This window comes from Neoarius graeffei, chromosome 8, assembly GCF_027579695.1.
Source record: "Neoarius graeffei isolate fNeoGra1 chromosome 8, fNeoGra1.pri, whole genome shotgun sequence".
In the NCBI taxonomy this organism is placed as follows: domain Eukaryota; kingdom Metazoa; phylum Chordata; class Actinopteri; order Siluriformes; family Ariidae; genus Neoarius; species Neoarius graeffei.
In genome coordinates, this window is record NC_083576.1 from 70,778,088 (window position 1) to 70,795,916 (window position 17,829).

Here is a 17,829-nt window from a genome sequence, read left to right on the forward strand (position 1 = left end):
TCACTGTATACCAACTCTACCTCTTCACAATACAACTGATGGTCTCAAACATATTAAGAGGTCAAGAAATTAACTCTTGACAAGGCACAGCTGTAAACTGAAAGCCATTCCAGGTGACTGTCTCGTAAAGCTGACTGATGCCATGTACACACGTAGCCGGGTATTTTTAAAACCGAACATTTTCCCCCCCTCCGTTTATAAAAATGTTTTATCCACACCACCTCGTCTTCGAAAAAAATCCCTTCCACACATAACCGAACATCTGCGTTTTCAATCACATTCATAAGCATTCCAAACCTGTAGATGGCTATTTCCCCAAATCCTACCCCCTAATCACATCGCCTGTGCTCTTGGAGCAGTAGTTGGGCTTCTAAAATTAAACATGTAAATAGCACCTGCACAATAATTAACGCTTTCAAGGCACTACTCCGATCCATTACTCTTTAGCTAGCCGCACACTACGCCGATTTTCAGCGTACCGAGCCAACTGAAGTCGCGAGTCAGGCGTAAAGACTAGTTTTCGATGGTACCGACTCATCTCACAGCCGATTCGAAAAACTAATCGGGAGCCAGACTGATCGGCGAGAGTCGCTAGCAATAGCCAATCATATCTTTCGCATATAACACGTGACATCATTAAACACAATTTCTAGCGCGAGAAATACGTGTTGGTAGCACCTAATGCAGGTATATACTGTAATTCCATAGACTGAAGCTTTATCCATAGACACAGTGGGCTGGAAAGCCACTCTGCTCAAGTTGTGTGGCTGAATTCCAAATCGCTTTAACTCCCCTATATAAGTGCACTATTTAAGGTTGGGAATAATAGCTCATGCAGCCTAGATAGTGCGCTACATATTCCGTGTTGTGTCATTTGTAATTCAGCCTGTAGCATCTTCAAGTGTTGGATTTAACAGTAACTATATCCAATAGCCAATCACAAAGCTATTAAGTTGTCACATGTCGCTTCAATCGCGACTGCACTCGTCAACAGTCGGGGGATATGTGCGTGCCCTGTCGGGAGTCGGCTCTGAAATGGGTCGGTTCGGTACCGCGTGGATCGCCGTGGTGTGCGGCTAGCTTAAGTCCATGCTTAATCTGGCTTCTGCAGTAAACAAAGGTCGCACGTTTGACGTCAGGGCAGATTTGTTGTCATTTTTTTGGCGCAGATTGTGACGTTCTAAAACGCAAACCTCCGGTTATCTCTGTCTACACGAAAAGGCATAAACGGAGTTTTCAAAAATCTTCACTTTGCCCGGAGTTTTTTTAAATATTCGTTTTTGATGTGTTTTCATGTGGATGACAGGCCAAAACGTAGAAAAATATCTTCGATTTAGCAGATACCCGGCTACGTGTGGACGGGGTCTGAGAAAATGCCAAGATGTGCAAAGCTGTCATCTAAGCAAAAGGTGCCTACTTTGAAGAATCTAAAATATAAAACATATTCTGGTTTGATTAACACTTTTTTTTTTTTTGGTTTACCAAATAATTCCATATATATTTCTTCATAATGTCGATGACTTTAGTATTAATCTACAATTCAGAAAATTTTAAAATAATGAAACACCACTGAATTAGAGGGCGTTTCCAAACTTTTGACTGGTACTGTATAAATTTCATTAATAAATCAATTTATTTAATTTTTTAAACAAACTGTTTTTGGAGAGCAGTTGCTTTTCCCCTTACAACGCTGCCATGCACACCATTGTTGTTCAGTGTTCTCCTGATGGTGGACTCATGAACTTGAACATGAGCCAGTGTAAGTGAGACCTTTAGTTGCTTATCCTGGGTTCTTTGTGAACTCTTAGAGTGATCTTTGTTGCTCGTTCACTCCTGGCGAGGGTAACAGTGAGCTTAAATTCTCCAATCAGTCTGACGGTGGATTGGTGGAGTCCAAACCCTTTAGAGATTTTGTAAATTTTCAGCCTGATGAGCATCAACAACTAAATTTTTTTTTTTTTTTGAGGTCCTCGCAAATCTCCTTGGTTCATGCCATGATGCGAAGACCAGACTTCGATAGATCCCTGTTCTTTAAATAAAACGGGACACACACACACCTGATTTGTCATCCCATTGATTGAAAACATCAGACTTTAATTTCACTTTCAAATGAACTGCTAATCCTGGATTTTTCACATACTTTTGCCAATCACTTGTGTGTAATATTGGGTCATTTTCCTCAATAAATAAATGACCTAGTATAATATTTCTGGCTCATTTGTTTAACTGGGTTCTCGTTATCTACTTTTAGGACTTGTGTGCAAATCTGATAATGTTTTAGGCCATATTTATGCAGAAAAAAATTAAATTCTTCAAGGCTCACAAACTTTCAAGCACCACTATATATTATCTATCATAAATTACATACCAAAGAAGTGCTTTATTCCTCTTCTACTACAGCATTGTGTTTTCAGTTATAATGTGTATCCATTAAACAACATAACATCATAATATTTTCAGTTTATTTTTAAATTTAATGCTATGGAAGATCCATGGCTCAGTGAAATCCTGTCCTTCCTGTTTATCATTTGCATTATAGCAGCTATAAACAGTCGTTCCTTCAGCAGCCAGGTTGATTTCACTCGAAGTTAATAAGAGAAACCTTTATTGGAACAATTGTGTTAATATAAACGTAAGATTTGTAGCTGCACTAGTATTGCAGAAAATTTATCAACACAATTTCTACTAAATAGGATTGGAGAACTCACCAGTGCTGTGGTTTAAAGCATTTTCAAGCATTTAAATGAATGATGTATTATAAACTAGCTCGCACTGCATTTGGTAACTAGTTAACAGTGTTTCAGCAACCTCAAGTTAGACTTTTACCTACTTCCTGTTTTAAATTCTGCTTGATATGTGCTGGGCAGAAATCATACTCGAAGAAAATGATAATGAAACTGGCAGCAGAAAGTTGACTTGATTTCAGAAAATGCTACCTACAGCTCAAACTGTTCATGAAAGTGTTGTATTCTAGTTAACTAAATGTGCAAAATGTTTTATGGAGGCTGTGATTGAATATCTTATCGTACATAGCCGTTGGTATTTAGAGCTGCCACTTGAGTGTCTTTTTTAAAAAAAAAAAAAGCTAAGCGTTTCATCTGTGTTGCTGAAAAATGTATGGGGTCTAGGGTTGGGCGGTATCCAAATTTTGATACCTTTAAACTGTCTCTGTGTTTTCCCGGGGTATACGGTATTACTGAGAAAAAAATATTTTGTTTCGGCCTACTGTGTAACGTGCGCCTATCAGCGCTCGAAACTAACGGTGTCCCGACGTCCCGGGGACCATAAAAAATGTCATCGGGACACAAAATTATCATATCTGGGACAATCCCGGGACAATGGAAAAAAATAGATCTAGAAAAAAAGTTCTACATTAATATTATTTACAAAGCCGTAACACATACGTAGACATTCACCTAATTTGTCAATTTTAATTTTAAAACGTTAACAGCGAAAAATACATAGTAGCTACACTTTCGATGCACCGTCGAGGCTACAGAGCAGCGCATTCTGTTCTAGAATCTTCGGCCGGTGTCCGTATTATATGGACTTGGAATGGAATTGCTACCGCACACGCTGCGCCGACTCTTGCCAGAACAAAAATGCTTAAGTGGTTGAAGCGGACCGACCGCGGGGAAGAAACTGAAAGCCCAGACATAACGTCTCCGGGACCTTCAGGATCCAAAGTGTCATCGCCTGGTCTGCAGGCAACGCTAGCAACTGAATGAACTTAATGAACACTGTTAGACACGTTATAAAATACAACAGGAATGATGTGGATGATATTGACGGAAGATACCGTTCAACAGAATAAGTGAGTTTTCTTGGTGTCTTTCTAGTTCAGAAAGTTTAGTCAGTCAGCAGCACAACTAGGCTCGGACCTGCCACTATGCTGATGTTGCTAACATTTGCACCCACGTTTCGGCAGCGAAAGTTCATAAAATGGATAAAGGTAATGGATAACGGAAAGTTCATAAAAATGGATAACGGTAATGGTGAAAATTATAAGTTGGCCTTATAAGTGCCAACAGATATTCAAGGTATAAGTAGATGAAATGAACATAAAAGGGGTCTTATTTTCAGCTAAAGTGTACTGCAGATGCAGGGAGTTGAAACATTTTCTGAATGAGCTAGTTGGCCCCTTTAAATAAACGGGTATCTATTCATACAGTGAGATCGCCAAAGTTTAATAAACTGAAAATGCAATAACTGTAATTTTGAAGTAGATGATGTATAGGACATGTGTCGCTTGTGTCTTGTGACTTATTGTAAAAATGATATAAAGGGTTCAAAATCGTATAGTTACAAATATAATAGTAACTTCATATGATAATATTAACCACTGGTTATTTCAGAGAGGAAAAAAATGGGGACACTATTGCTTCCATTCGGGACAATACAACACAGAATTCGGGACCACTGGGGGACACAAAGAAAAAAAGTTAATTTCGAGCCCTGGCGCCTATACCGGCGGACCTTGTCCAGACCTGCGCCTATGCCTCAAATGTACTATTTAAAAGCAGCATAGCGAATTGTGTGCATTGTGGTATGGATTAAGCAGCAAAGTGAATTTTGTGCATTGATGAATGGATTAAGAGATATTTCAAAGCATCACGCAACTCTTCCTTCATCTTGAAAATAGCATTCAACTGTCGTTTACACATGTCTGCGTTGAAACGCCATTTGCAGCACTATTTCACCTACTCCATCAAAAAAAAGTACACGATGAGCAGGATCATACCCTTTCAAGCATGGGAAATTAAAAAAAAGGAAAGAAAAAGAATCAACCAACACCCAAGTCCGTTTAGACTGCACGATAAACCATATTCTTCAGCGCAAATGAGGCGAACCTAATTCAAATGCGTGATAGCTGCACAAGGCAAAATCATATGGGCCCACGTCATGCCATGGCGGGGAAATTAATAATCAAATGGCCTTACCTTGCTTAAAACGTTGTCTTGATCACATAACTCCTTACAATTATTCCACTTAAATCCATACGGTTTAACACACCCAACAAAGATAGCAAGCGCATTGCTAATTCACACCAGAAACCTAACAGTTTACGCTACGATGTTTTCTTCCGTTTCTTCAGTAGATGACATTTCAAACGTTTATTACCCACATCCCAAATCTCATGCGTTATATTATTTTACCTTGTTGTTACTCATGTAACCTACTCAAAACACTCAGATTGGAGGTGTTCCCCTCTCGCGCCGTGACCGTCTTCTTACATACTTTACACACAGCTTCATCTGTGTTTGCTGGCTCTCCCTTTTCGTTTGGTTTGAAACCAAAATACTGCCACACTGCCGATGTTGTATTTTTTTTTTGCCACTAACTCGTTATCTTGACTTGCCATCTTTCAACCGCGGTCTCAGTCTCTTGCGAAGCTTTCTGTCAGACTCCAAATGTCACGCAGGGTTGCCATGGTAACGACATAAGCAACCCTGCACGCGATGAGAACTTCTTTAGGAAATTGATAGAATTAGTGAAAATACGATCACACAGTTATTCGGGATGATCTTCAATTTATTATTTTATATTATGACCTCATGTACTCCATATTTATTTAGATATTATATATTTTTTTAAAATGACGGTAATGAGACCGATACCGTTGGTACTTTTGGATACCTCGGGATACCTTCTTACCGTAATACCGCCCAACCCTAATGGGGTCTATGAATTGTTTCATGACGACAGTGTTTCCTCGGTCTCGTATATTTAAAGCCTAGGTCACAACCGGACATACGATTTTTTGGCGTTTCCCAAATCACTGCGTTTTTTTTTTTTGTTCGTGGAGAAAGACGCACGTTGGCCGCAAGTTTGTCTTGCAACCTGAAAAAAACGTAAGCACCCGTAGAGTTTGTTTGACATGACAAAGAACCTCTGCGGCCAGTCTACAGCTCGAAAATCACGTCACACGCGCGCCCTCCGTGCGTTTCTTGCGTTTTTTGCACGTAGACCGGCCGTAGGAGCACGTATGGCTGGTTGTGACCGAGGCTTAAGTTATTCCATGAAATCGAGTCGTACATGAGCTGATGGCTGACGAGGCACGTAGCACCGAGTTGGCTGTAAGCCATGTACGACGAGATTGAGTGGAATAACTGTTTTATTCTATCCACATTCACTGGATTTTGAGAAACGGAACATTTTTATTTTTTGCAAATTCGATAAATTAAAAACTTTTATACAAAACAACCGACAAAATAATTTCTGCTTGGATTGTTAGCAAACTGGGGAAATGACAGCAGCCATTTGTGAAAAATGTGATGATAATTCTTGAAAAATAAAGATGCGTTCTTGCCATCAAATACTTTCATATATAGTATTTCTTGGGGTTTTGTTTTCGAGTAGAGTTTTTATTTTGTCCTCGGTTGGTTCAGCAAAACGCTCCGCCATTTTGTTTTACTCTACTCACGGTACGTAAGCTGATAGCCTAGTAGTAGAGCGCGTGATTGCTCATATCCAGTGAATATGGGTAGAAAAATGTATTTTTCTCTTGACACACACGCTTGGAGAAAGCTACAGCTGCACATAGGGATAGAAACACAGACGGTGCTTACGCAGTGATACACATGGTCACTCTAGCGTACACTAATTCAGACCTGAGCGAGCAGTGCTGATGGAGACGTGTGTTTAATTTCACTTTCATCAGTGCTATATGATGATGTCCGTTAATATGGATTGTATTTTACAGAAGCCGTATGAACACTGTAGTAGCAGCAGCAGTGAGTAAAAGGATCGTCTCACGTTAAAGCTTAAACATGCAGTCGTGTGTGTGTGTGTGCGCGTGTACAGAAAAGCTTGCCTGCTCTGCGGATGACGCTGTTGAACTCGCAGCAGTCTCTGACCCAGCTCGCTCAAACCTCCTCCAGCTCTCTGACTGTGAGTGCAATCAAGGCTCCACCCCCACGCTCCCTCACCACCACGGTGCCTGCTGTCCGCCCCACCGGTGCACAGGACCAAGCCTCCCTAATGGTACTGTCCATAAACATTACCTATACAGAAGTAGTGTGTGTGAGTAAACAATGCAATACATTCACAATCATGTTCACCTTTTTCTGTCCCCTGAAGGCTGTGAAGAGGACAGGACCACAGACAGGTCCAGTTCGGATGCCCGTGGTGATCACCCAGTCGGTCCGGCCTCAAGGTGCGTGATTTTTCACGATGCTGAGTGAGATTCGGGAGATTGATGACTGAATCAGGAGCGATATGGTGGTGTTAGTGGAAGCAGTGCAGTGTGTAATTTGTGTGTTACAGGCGCTGTGGTGAGAGGGCCAGTGGTACAGGTGAGAGGTCCAGTGGGCATCGCCATCCAGGCTTCAGCCAATCAGAAACAGAAGCTGAATGACCCAGGAGGTGGAACTTTCAGGTGCGTGTTACCTATAAATCAACACCCAGTGTGATAAGTGTGTGTAATGAAAGGCTTCTTTCACACTAGACTGAAAAAAGTTGTGTAGTGATATTTTTCCAAAGCCTGACGTGACATGCGCACTGTAACCATAGCAACGTCTCTTACCAGTTCTACCTGCAACCAGCTAATTAACTTCTCTAGATTGCTATCGAGATTAGATTTGATATCAGTGATTGAGATGAGGAGACTGTTTGTTTGTCTTCGCTGTATATTTGTAGGCAGGAGATCAAGAGAATTTGAGCTTCACCTGTATACAGCCACGCTTAAAATGGGACGCATCAATCCTGTAAACAGTCAAGTCATGTTACTTGAAGTAACACCATTGGAATACTGGCATTTCTAAAAAAAAAATATTCAACATAGTTATATTTGGTCACTAATAACGCACTCCTTGACGCTCCGTCCTTCATGTTTGTTTTTCTGCTTGCCCCCAGAGCCATAACCTGATTGGTCGGGGGTAAACCAAAACACGTTCGGTCATTTGAAATTTTGTCCTCCTGAGTGGCATGATAGAAACATCTTCATGTGATCTTTGGGAGTTCGAGAGTTTCAATGCCAGCCATGATGTGCTGCATCCGAATATGCATACTTCTGTCCTATTAGTACACAAAAAGCAGTACGTACAGTGTCTGAGTACAGTACCCGGGTGATGTACTGCATTCGTAATATGCAAACGTGCTACACTATGCTTTTCCGTAATTCATAAGGAAGACTCTAAATAGCCAAAGATAAATAACTCTTCTGGGAAAACTAGAAAGAAAATGGCTGTCTGAAGTAAAGTCGGTTGCTGGAACTTATCAGAAATTATTTAAACATGTCTGCTGCTGAAGATGATTATTATTATTATTATTATTATTATTATTATTATTTTAATTTTGCATATCGTTAGCCTAATGGCATAATTGCCTAAGTTATACTGGAATGTTTTTTCGGAAACCCCCCCACAATTTTTAGCAAGCACATTTGGTATTTTTTTATTGATTTTGTAACAGTAAGTTCAACAAGATGTGTGAACAAGTTTGCAAAAAAAAAAAGACACATCATCGATTGCATAACAAATAAAAGTGACTTAGGCAGAATGTGCCATGACTTGGGCAATTTTTCTCTTGCATATAATTACAAACATAACATACAACCCCGATTCCAAAAAAGTTGGGACAAAGTACAAATTGTAAATAAAAACGGAATGCAATAATTTACAAATCTCAAAAACTGATATTGTATTCACAATAGAACATAGACAACATATCAAATGTCGAAAGTGAGACATTTTGAAATTTCGTGCCAAATATTGGCTCATTTGAAATTTCATGACAGCAACACATCTCAGAAAAGTTGGGACAGGGGCAATAAGAGGCTGGAAAAGTTAAAGGTGCAAAAAAGGAACAGCTGGAGGACCAAATTGCAACTCATTAGGTCAATTGGCAATAGGTCATTAACATGACTGGGTATAAAAAGAGCATCTTGGAGTGGCAGCGGCTCTCAGAAGTAAAGATGGGAAGAGGATCACCAATCCCCCTAATTCTGCACCGACAAATAGTGGAGCAATATCAGAAAGGAGTTCGACAGTGTAAAATTGCAAAGAGTTTGAACATATCATCATCTACAGCGCATAATATCATCAAAAGATTCAGAGAATCTGGAAGAATCTCTGTGCGTAAGGGTCAAGGCCGGAAAACCATACTGGGTGCCCGTGATCTTCAGGCCCTTAGACGGCACTGCATCACATACAGGCATGCTTCTGTACTGGAAATCACAAAATGGGCTCAGGAATATTTCCAGAGAACATTATCTGTGAACACAATTCACCGTGTCATCCGCCGTTGCCAGCTAAAACTCTATAGTTCAAAGAAGAAGCCGTATCTAAACATGATCCAGAAGCGCAGACGTCTTCTCTGGGCCAAGGCTCATTTAAAATGGACTGTGGCAAAGTGGAAAACTGTTCTGTGGTCAGACAAATCAAAATTTGAGGTTCTTTATGGAAATCAGGGACGCCATGTCATTCGGACTAAAGAGGAGAAGGACGACCCAAGTTGTTATCAGCGCTCAGTTCAGAAGCCTGCATCTCTGATGGTATGGGTTGCATTAGTGCGTGTGGCATGGGCAGCTTACACATCTGGAAAGACACCATCAATGCTGAAAGGTGTATCCAGGTTCTAGAGCAACATATGCTCCCATCCAGACGACGTCTCTTTCAGGGAAGACCTTGCATTTTCCAACATGACAATGCCAAACCACATACTGCATCAATTACAGCATCATGGCTGCGTAGAAGAAGGGTCCGGGTACTGAACTGGCCAGCCTGCAGTCCAGATCTTTCACCCATAGAAAACATTTGGCGCATCATAAAACGGAAGATACGACAAAAAAGACCTAAGACAGTTGAGCAACTAGAATCCTACATTAGACAAGAATGGGTTAACATTCCTATCCCTAAACTTGAGCAACTTGTCTCCTCAGTCCCCAGACGTTTACAGACTGTTGTAAAGAGAAAAGGGGATGTCTCACAGTGGTAAACATGGCCTTGTCCCAACTTTTTTGAGATGTGGTGTTGTCATGAAATTTAAAATCACCTAATTTTTTCTCTTTAAATGATACATTTTCTCACTTTAAACATTTGATATGTCATCTATGTTCTATTCTGAATAAAATATGGAATTTTGAAACTTCCACATCATTGCATTCCGTTTTTATTTACAATTTGTACTTTGTCCCAACTTTTTTGGAATTGGGGTTGTAGAAAAGTAGTTTTACTTTCCTAAACATAACCAAGTTATGTTACCTGTCTAACCTTAACCAAGTTGTTCTACATGTCTGACCTTAACCAAGTTGTTTTACTTGTTTAACCTTAACCAAAGTCCTACTCCAGTGCTGTGTGAACTAGTTTTCACACTGTCTATTGATGAGGGAGGTTGTCATAGTACTGGTGGACCACTCTTGGTAGTACTGGTTTCATTGCCTGCAAGTCATTGAATTTTCTGAGAGTAATTGGCAATTGGGCAGGAAAGAGTGGGACCCAGTGGAGCGGTTCTTCGGGGATGCTGAGTCGCTGAAGTAGGTCCTCCCAGTCAGACTCAAAATCCAACTTGTGCCGGATTCGACCATCTGCCAAGTACTGGAGAGCCCGAAGGTCATGGACTGTGGGGTCGCCAACTTTTCTGCCTGGTCGAATGTTGGTGACAGGCCCTGGATAACTTCATGAAGTCATTGTGGTATAGCTGGGTCACCTTGTATGGGGATGGATGCAAACGTGCAGTCTCAAAGATGACAGTGTAATCACTTGGAGTGTGAATAATTTTGATGGTACGCCGTTCAATGAGGCTATGCATGGAGTCACACTCCATTTGTGCGTCAAAGAGATGACTAAGGCAGATAGTGATTTTGGACTCTAAAATGCGTTCTGATAGGCTGAGGACATAGGCAATAAGGCAGGGTGATGCAGCAGTGGTAGGAGAGTAAAGTTAGGCAGATATCACAATTTGGCCAAAAAATGACTTAGGCAATTATGCTATTAGGCTAATGATATACATGTATATACTAGTGCTGTCAAGCGATTAAAATATTTAATCGCGATTAATGTCGCGACTGTCATAGTTAACTCGCGATTAATCGCAATTTAATCGCACATTTTTGTCGCATGAAAAACCATTGTAATTCTCTTATCAGCATAAAAAAGTGAATGGGCTTGCTTTGTACTAGTGCTGTCAAAAATGTCGCGTTATTAACGCGTTAACTTGACTCAATTTTAACGGCGATAATTTTTTTTATCGCGAGATTAACGCCCTGTGACATGATGTAGGTTTTTCATAAGCTTTTGAAACTGCCAGGAACTTGGAACAGAAAACCGATAGCAGCTAGACTGTAATGCCGCGCCCCGCACAGCCAGAGTCCTTTGCCCTCCTCCTCCCAAAGAACCAGCACGGGCAGGGCGCGCTAGTAGAGATGGGATTTATGGCTCTTTGATGGGATCTGCATCTTTGTGATCCGTTCTTTGAAAAGAGCCGTTCAAAAGATTGGCTCATTTGGCTCTTTTTAAATATTTATTCAGTTTTAAGAAGACGGCGTCTAAAGAGCCAGATCCCTCTGAACTGTAAACTCAATGCTATCCCAGAAATCCTTCCTGTAATATGCAAATTTGGCCGCCTCTGATTGGACAGCGCGACGCATCAACAGGCAGAAAGTGTAAAAGTACAAAATGTGTTAAGTGAGCTGAAACAGTAAAGATCAGATTCAATGCAATATTTATCAACGAACAATTTAAAGTTAATATAATAGTGTACTTTATATTATAATCAAGCATGTCAAGCCTACCGTCACTGTGAGTTGTAGACTATTGCCGCTTTTCCACTACAAACGCGGCTGAGTCGGGCTGAGCCGTGCCGTGCTGAGTCGGGCTGAGCGGGGCTGTTGGAGTTGCATTTCGACTACAACCGCGCTGAACCGTGCTGGCTGGAAGTGGGTGGACGCATTGGGTGGAGTTAGCGAAAGTGGGTGGACGTCAGGTGATGTCGTTAAGCGGCGCAAACAGTGACATCAGTGAGCTTTTAAGCGGTAGTCTCACGACCCGAATAGTAAACAATAAACATGGAGGACATGGAGTCGTTAGTGTTGCTGGTCTTGGTGCTGTGGCTTGTTGTCACCGACAACGCCAACAGATACTGGCAAGAGCGTATAGATGAGGCGAGGCGCATAAGGCTTCAGAAATTCTCGTAATTCGTAATTCTTCTCCTTCCGGGTTTGCGGTGTTTACAGATCCCAGCGCGCTCGCGGGGCGTGTGTGGGCATGTGAGGACACTCCTCCTCACCAATCAGTGCACAGGGGAGTGTCTGCTCACGCCCCCAGCCTCACTCGGCTCGCTTTGGCTCGCTTCAGCCCCACTCCAAAACCGTGCGAGTTTTAGGGGCTAAGCAGGGCTGAAGCGAGCTGAGTCATGCTGGTTTTTGGTAGTCGAAACGCGAGCCGTGTCGGGCTGAAGCGAGCTGAAGTGAGCTGAAAAAGGGTAGTGGAAAAGGGCCATAACTCAAGCAGTAGATCACTTCACTCATGGTTCTTTTGCTAGCCCCGGTGCTTGGCTTAGGTTCACTTTGCAGTGGCTGTGTCAAGACGTGTTATGCTTTGCAATAAAAAAAACATTGGTACAAACAAGCCCATTCACTTTTTTATGCTGATAAGAGAATTACAATGGTTTTTCATGTGACAAAAATGTGCGATTAAATTGCGATTAATCGCGAGTTAACTATGACAGTCGCGACATTAATCGCGATTAAATATTTTAATCGCTTGACAGCACTACTTTGTACCAATGTTTTGTTTTTTTTTTTTATTGCAGAGCATAACACATCTTGTCACAGCCACTGACATCCATAACTTCCATATTAGATGAGAAAACCAAGGGATGAAAAATAAAGTGCATATCACTTTGAAAATAAAAATTTTTTTTTTACTCTTCATTAGTTTCTTTTGAAGAGAAGTATTTGCCATAAAAGAAGATAAAAACAGATAACACTAAAAACATTCATCATACGTTCAAAAACGTTCATCATAGTGTGGCGCTATATTCTCTAATTCTCACTGCTTATAACTCTACACCTCCCCGGTGGAGATGAGCTGGGAAACTGAAGACTGAAGGAACAGTATTGAAAAGTATTTTTCCAGTCTCACCTGTGAAAGGTAATCCCATGTGATCTCGTTTGGACGGTAAACCTGTTGGTACAGTTAAACGCAGCACATGAACGAGGCATCTTTATTCTCGGCTACTGTCTAGACGCTATACCAGAGACGGTTGAAGAATCTCCACTTTGCCCCATCCAACATGGCGGCGAGGATGTTTATATGTCTGTGCCTTTCTCCATCACTCACACGTACTCTTATTGAAGCAGCGCGCGACAAGCCTCAACAGGAACTACGGGTGACTCGCAGGGCCAAATTAGAATTTGCGTTAACGGCACTATTTTTTAAAATCGCGTTAAATTGAGATCACGTTAACGCGTTATTATCGCGTTAACTTTGACAGCACTAGTATATACCGTACGCATTTTATCTGTGAACATCCAGGTCAGAGGATGGGTAAGATGGCAGTGGAGTACGTCCTAACTGTGTCCTTATTACTCGCTTGCATACTCGTAGAACGTACTATGGTTACGGTCGGGTAGTAGGTACTTATCCGTCATTAGTACATACTGAAGAGAAGAAGCCGCCTTTAGTTGTCACATGCACACTCCAAGCACAGCCATACTACAGCGCCTGGGGAGCAGTCAGGGGTTAAGTACCTTGCTCAAGGCCGCCCCATGTATGTCTTTTGAACTGTGGGGGAATCCGGAGGAAACCCACGCTGACACGAGGAGAGCATGCAAACTCCACACAGAAAGGTTGGCCGCTGGGCTCGAACCCAGAACCGTCTTGCTGTGAGGCAACAGTGCTAACCACTACACCAGCGTGCCGCACTGAGAATTCGGCTGCAGCCATGGAGTCATGAGAGCAAAATTGGCCATGCTCTCTGGGTGGTAGAGATGACGTACTCTTTTTCTCTCCTGTCAGTCACTGCGATACGAGCCAGTCGTATGCTCATGTATGCGGATGTGGGCGGGTATTACACTGCCCTGTGATGCAGCATGAGCAGCAGTTGGCTTCACATGTCTCAGAGGAAGCACGTTTGCCTGCATCCTGCTGGATGGTAGGTGAAGGGGAGGCCAAAAAGGTTACACTGGCAATACTTTAAACCAGGGGTCACCAAACTTTTTTTCTCTGGGGGCCACGTTGTCGTTCCTGACTGTGATGGGGGGCCGGGGTCGGGTCAGCTATATAACATAGAATTGTATGACCCAGACAAATATGACCACCAGCAGGCCTCATTGTGTAGTAGAGATTACTAGCCTGGCACAACCATCCCCGCTGCTATATCCCCACGCTGCGATATCCCCACGCTGCGATATCCCCACTTGATTCCTGGCACATATTTGTTTATCTTTACTAGTGGTTTGCAAAAGTAGTAATCAAGTCTTCACACTTTGTTTTAATTTGAAATACCACAGATATTCCATTTATTTGTTTTCTAATAAAAATAAAATCAAAGCTGTCAAGGTAAGAAACATCTGCCTAGTTGAGGTGATTGACACTGGCAAAGGTGAGTGGAAAATTATAAATTGTAGGTAGGCCTGTTGATCTTATTAATATTAATAATAATTGTGTGCAGCACTTAATAAAGGTCAAATAAATAGGCCGATAAAATAAATACATTAAAAAAACAGTGAAATTATAATATGAGCAATAGATCAATAGATCACAGCAGTTGTGCTGTGTCCTGCACGTCATTGCTCTCATCCATGGCCAAAGCAAAAAACTCGAATTCTGATGCTCTCTCATTCAGCTGGTCAGACACGTTGTCCCCCAAATCTTCGGTTCGCCTGGTCATAGTAGGTGCGGAGAGACTCGCCGCGTTGAGCGCATCCTTCTTGTCGGGACACACCTCCTCGGCCACAGCAAGCATGCATACTTTAACAAAGTCCCCATCAGTAAACGGCTTTCCATGGGTAGCTAGTAGGTGAGCTACCTTATAGCTAGCTCGGACAGCAGCCTGGTTGATCTGGGTTTGGCGAAGGAATACATTCTGTTGTGCAGCCAGTCCGCATTTCATCCTCCGAATCCTGTCTTCTCTTGTTTGCCCTCGCAAACTAACATACTCTTTGTGGCGGGTTTCGTAGTGACGACTCAGATTATATTCTTTGAAAACCGACACACTTTCTTTACATACAAGACAAACTGCACGGTCCTTACACTGAACGAAAAAATAATCAGTGGTCCACTGTTCTTTAAAAACTCTGCACTCTCTGTCAGCTTTTCTCTGACCGCTAGCCATTTTGCTGTCCTGAACACTGACAGTTCTCTGCGCATGCGCTGCCTGTCACTGCTTGATCGCGAGCATATGACGAAAATTCGTAAAATATGAATAGTTCATTTTATAACTAAATATCAATTTTAATTGATAAAATCAACAAAATACAAGATGCAGACGTTGTTATTTGCCAAAAAGCAATTTAAAAAAATAGGCCATGACCACTTTTGGGGATTGCCTCATAGGGCTGGTTCAAGTGGTGGGGGGGGGGGGCTGGGGGGCCGGTCAAAGGGGGGGTGGCGGGCCGGAGTCGGCTCGCGGGCCGTAGTTTGATGACCTCTGCTTTAAACAAACAAACAAACAAAATCAGTTGTCTTCCACCCATCCTTTACCTCCTTTCCATAGGATTATATGAAAAATGTGGAATAACGGGTGAGAAGGAAGAAAGGCTAAGTGGTCCAAGCTACATCACATCCCTCTTTTTTTTTTTTTTTTTTTAATAATAATACAATTACCAGAGTTGTAGTACTCGAGTCCAGGACTCATGCCAGAGAGTTGTGTCTGGACTTGGATTTGGGCACTGATGACTCGGACTTGTGAATTAACTGCATTTGGACTCAGAAATTCGAGACGAGGACTTGGATTTTTTCATTTTTTTGTAACGTGCCATAATAATTTGGCATGAGATATTTTATATCTGAGTGATTCCACGCTTATGGGTACTGAAATGGGGACATGAACTTATTTTTAAAAATTCACCTAAAACCATTTCTTTTTTTACCATCAGGTCACAAAACATGTAATCTTTAATGAATGATATGTTAAAAGATAACTTTAATTTTCTGAGATGTAATAAAAACATATTTATATGCCAAAGTCAAGCCTATGAGTTCCAAAATGATGTCTGTTACATTACTTCTGTTACGATTGTCCATCTCGCGTCTGTTACAAATTAATTACAATCTAGCTCTATACCATGTTAATCTTATTGAAAGAATGCGTATGTTTATTCTACTACACATGTTTATTAATTATATTTGCTAAAACATCACCTTCCTATGTTTCAAAAAGTAATTCTACATTGTTAAAATTGAGAATCTATATGTCCACAACACTTCTGTTACGTTCTGACTTTGGCATATAAATATGTTTTTATTACATCTCAGAAAATTCAAGTTATCTTTTAACATATCATTCATTAAAGATTACATGTTTTGTGACCTGATGGTAAAAAAAAAGAAATGGTTTTAGGTGAATTTTTAAAAATAAGTTCATGTCCCCATTTCAGTACCCATAAGCGTGGAATCACTCATCTACATAAATTTTATACTAATTTCATGCAAGAGAATGCATGTTCACCTGTTCAGGAACAAACTAACGTTAATGGTGCTAAAATGCCTGGAGAGAATGAAGAAGAAGAAGTCTTTGTCACATGCACACACAAACACAGTGAAATTCATCCTCTGCATTTAACCCATCTGAAGCAGTGAACACACGTGCGTGCACACACACCCAGAGCAGTGGGCAGCCATACTACAGTGCCTGGGGAGCAGTTAGGGGTTAGGTAGTACCTTGGTCAAGGGCACTTCAGCCCAAGGCCACCCCATGTTAACCTAACTGCATGTCTTTGAACTGTGGGGGGAAACCAGAGCACCTGGAGGAAACCCACACAGACACGGGGAGAACATGCAAACTTCACACAGAAAGACCCCCTATCGGCCACTGGACTTGAACCCAGAACCTTCTTGCTGTGAGGCAACAGTGCTAACCACTACACCACTGTGCCGCCCGAGGATTGTCTGCTTTGCTTATGCAGACTTCTTGTGCAGTGGGGAAAAAAAATTCACTGCTGTGTTCTATATGTAAAAGAACTATTGAGGAGACGACGGGGACGACCTCAAACTTCAATCGTCATTTGGAAAGACTCCACCCAGAGCAGTAAGTGGCATGCTATGTTTATTGCTCTGTTGATAGCGGGGCTTGCTGACTGATGAACTAGACTAGCTAGTGCTAACCCTCTCTCATGTTATTCGCCCTGTTGATAGATGAACAAGCTTTTTATCTGTAGCCTGTTAACTAAAATGCGGCAGTCAAGCAGTAATGTTAGTCCAACACAGTAGCAGAGACGCTTTCACGTAAAGGCAGCAACAGACACCGTCAAATGGTGCAGTCGGAGTCTTGTACAATGGTCCTTGAAAGTTTGTGAACCCTTTAGAATTTTCTATATTTCTGCATAAATATGACCATCAGATTTTCACACAAGTCCTAAAAGTAGATAAAGAGAACCCAGTTAAACAAATGAGACAAAAAAATATAGTTGGTCATTTATCTATTGAGGAAAATGATCCAATATTACATATTCTGAGTGGCAAAAGTATGTGAACCTCTAGGATTAGCAGTTAATTTGAAGGTGAAATTAGAGTCAGGTGTTTTCAATCAATCAGGTGTGAGTGGGCACCCTGTTTTATTTAAAGAACAGGGATCTATCAAAGTCTGATCTTCACAACACGTTTGTGGAAGTGTATCATGGCACGAACAAAGGAGATTTCTGAGGACCTCAGAAAAAGCATTGTTGAT

General features: G+C 41.5%; 1 protein-coding gene across 2 annotated transcripts in view; it reads left to right on the plus strand.

Annotated features, from left to right (window-relative positions):
* Nucleotides 1–17,829, plus strand: part of si:dkey-219c3.2 (transcription initiation factor TFIID subunit 4) — a 159,441-nt gene that overhangs the window by 22,042 nt on the left and 119,570 nt on the right. For both annotated transcript variants that reach the window (XM_060928169.1, XM_060928170.1), the window contains 3 exons: nt 6,805–6,984; nt 7,081–7,156; nt 7,267–7,378. In XM_060928169.1, coding sequence (XP_060784152.1) covers nt 6,805–6,984; nt 7,081–7,156; nt 7,267–7,378 — 368 coding nt within the window. The remainder of the gene's footprint in view (nt 1–6,804; nt 6,985–7,080; nt 7,157–7,266; nt 7,379–17,829) is intronic.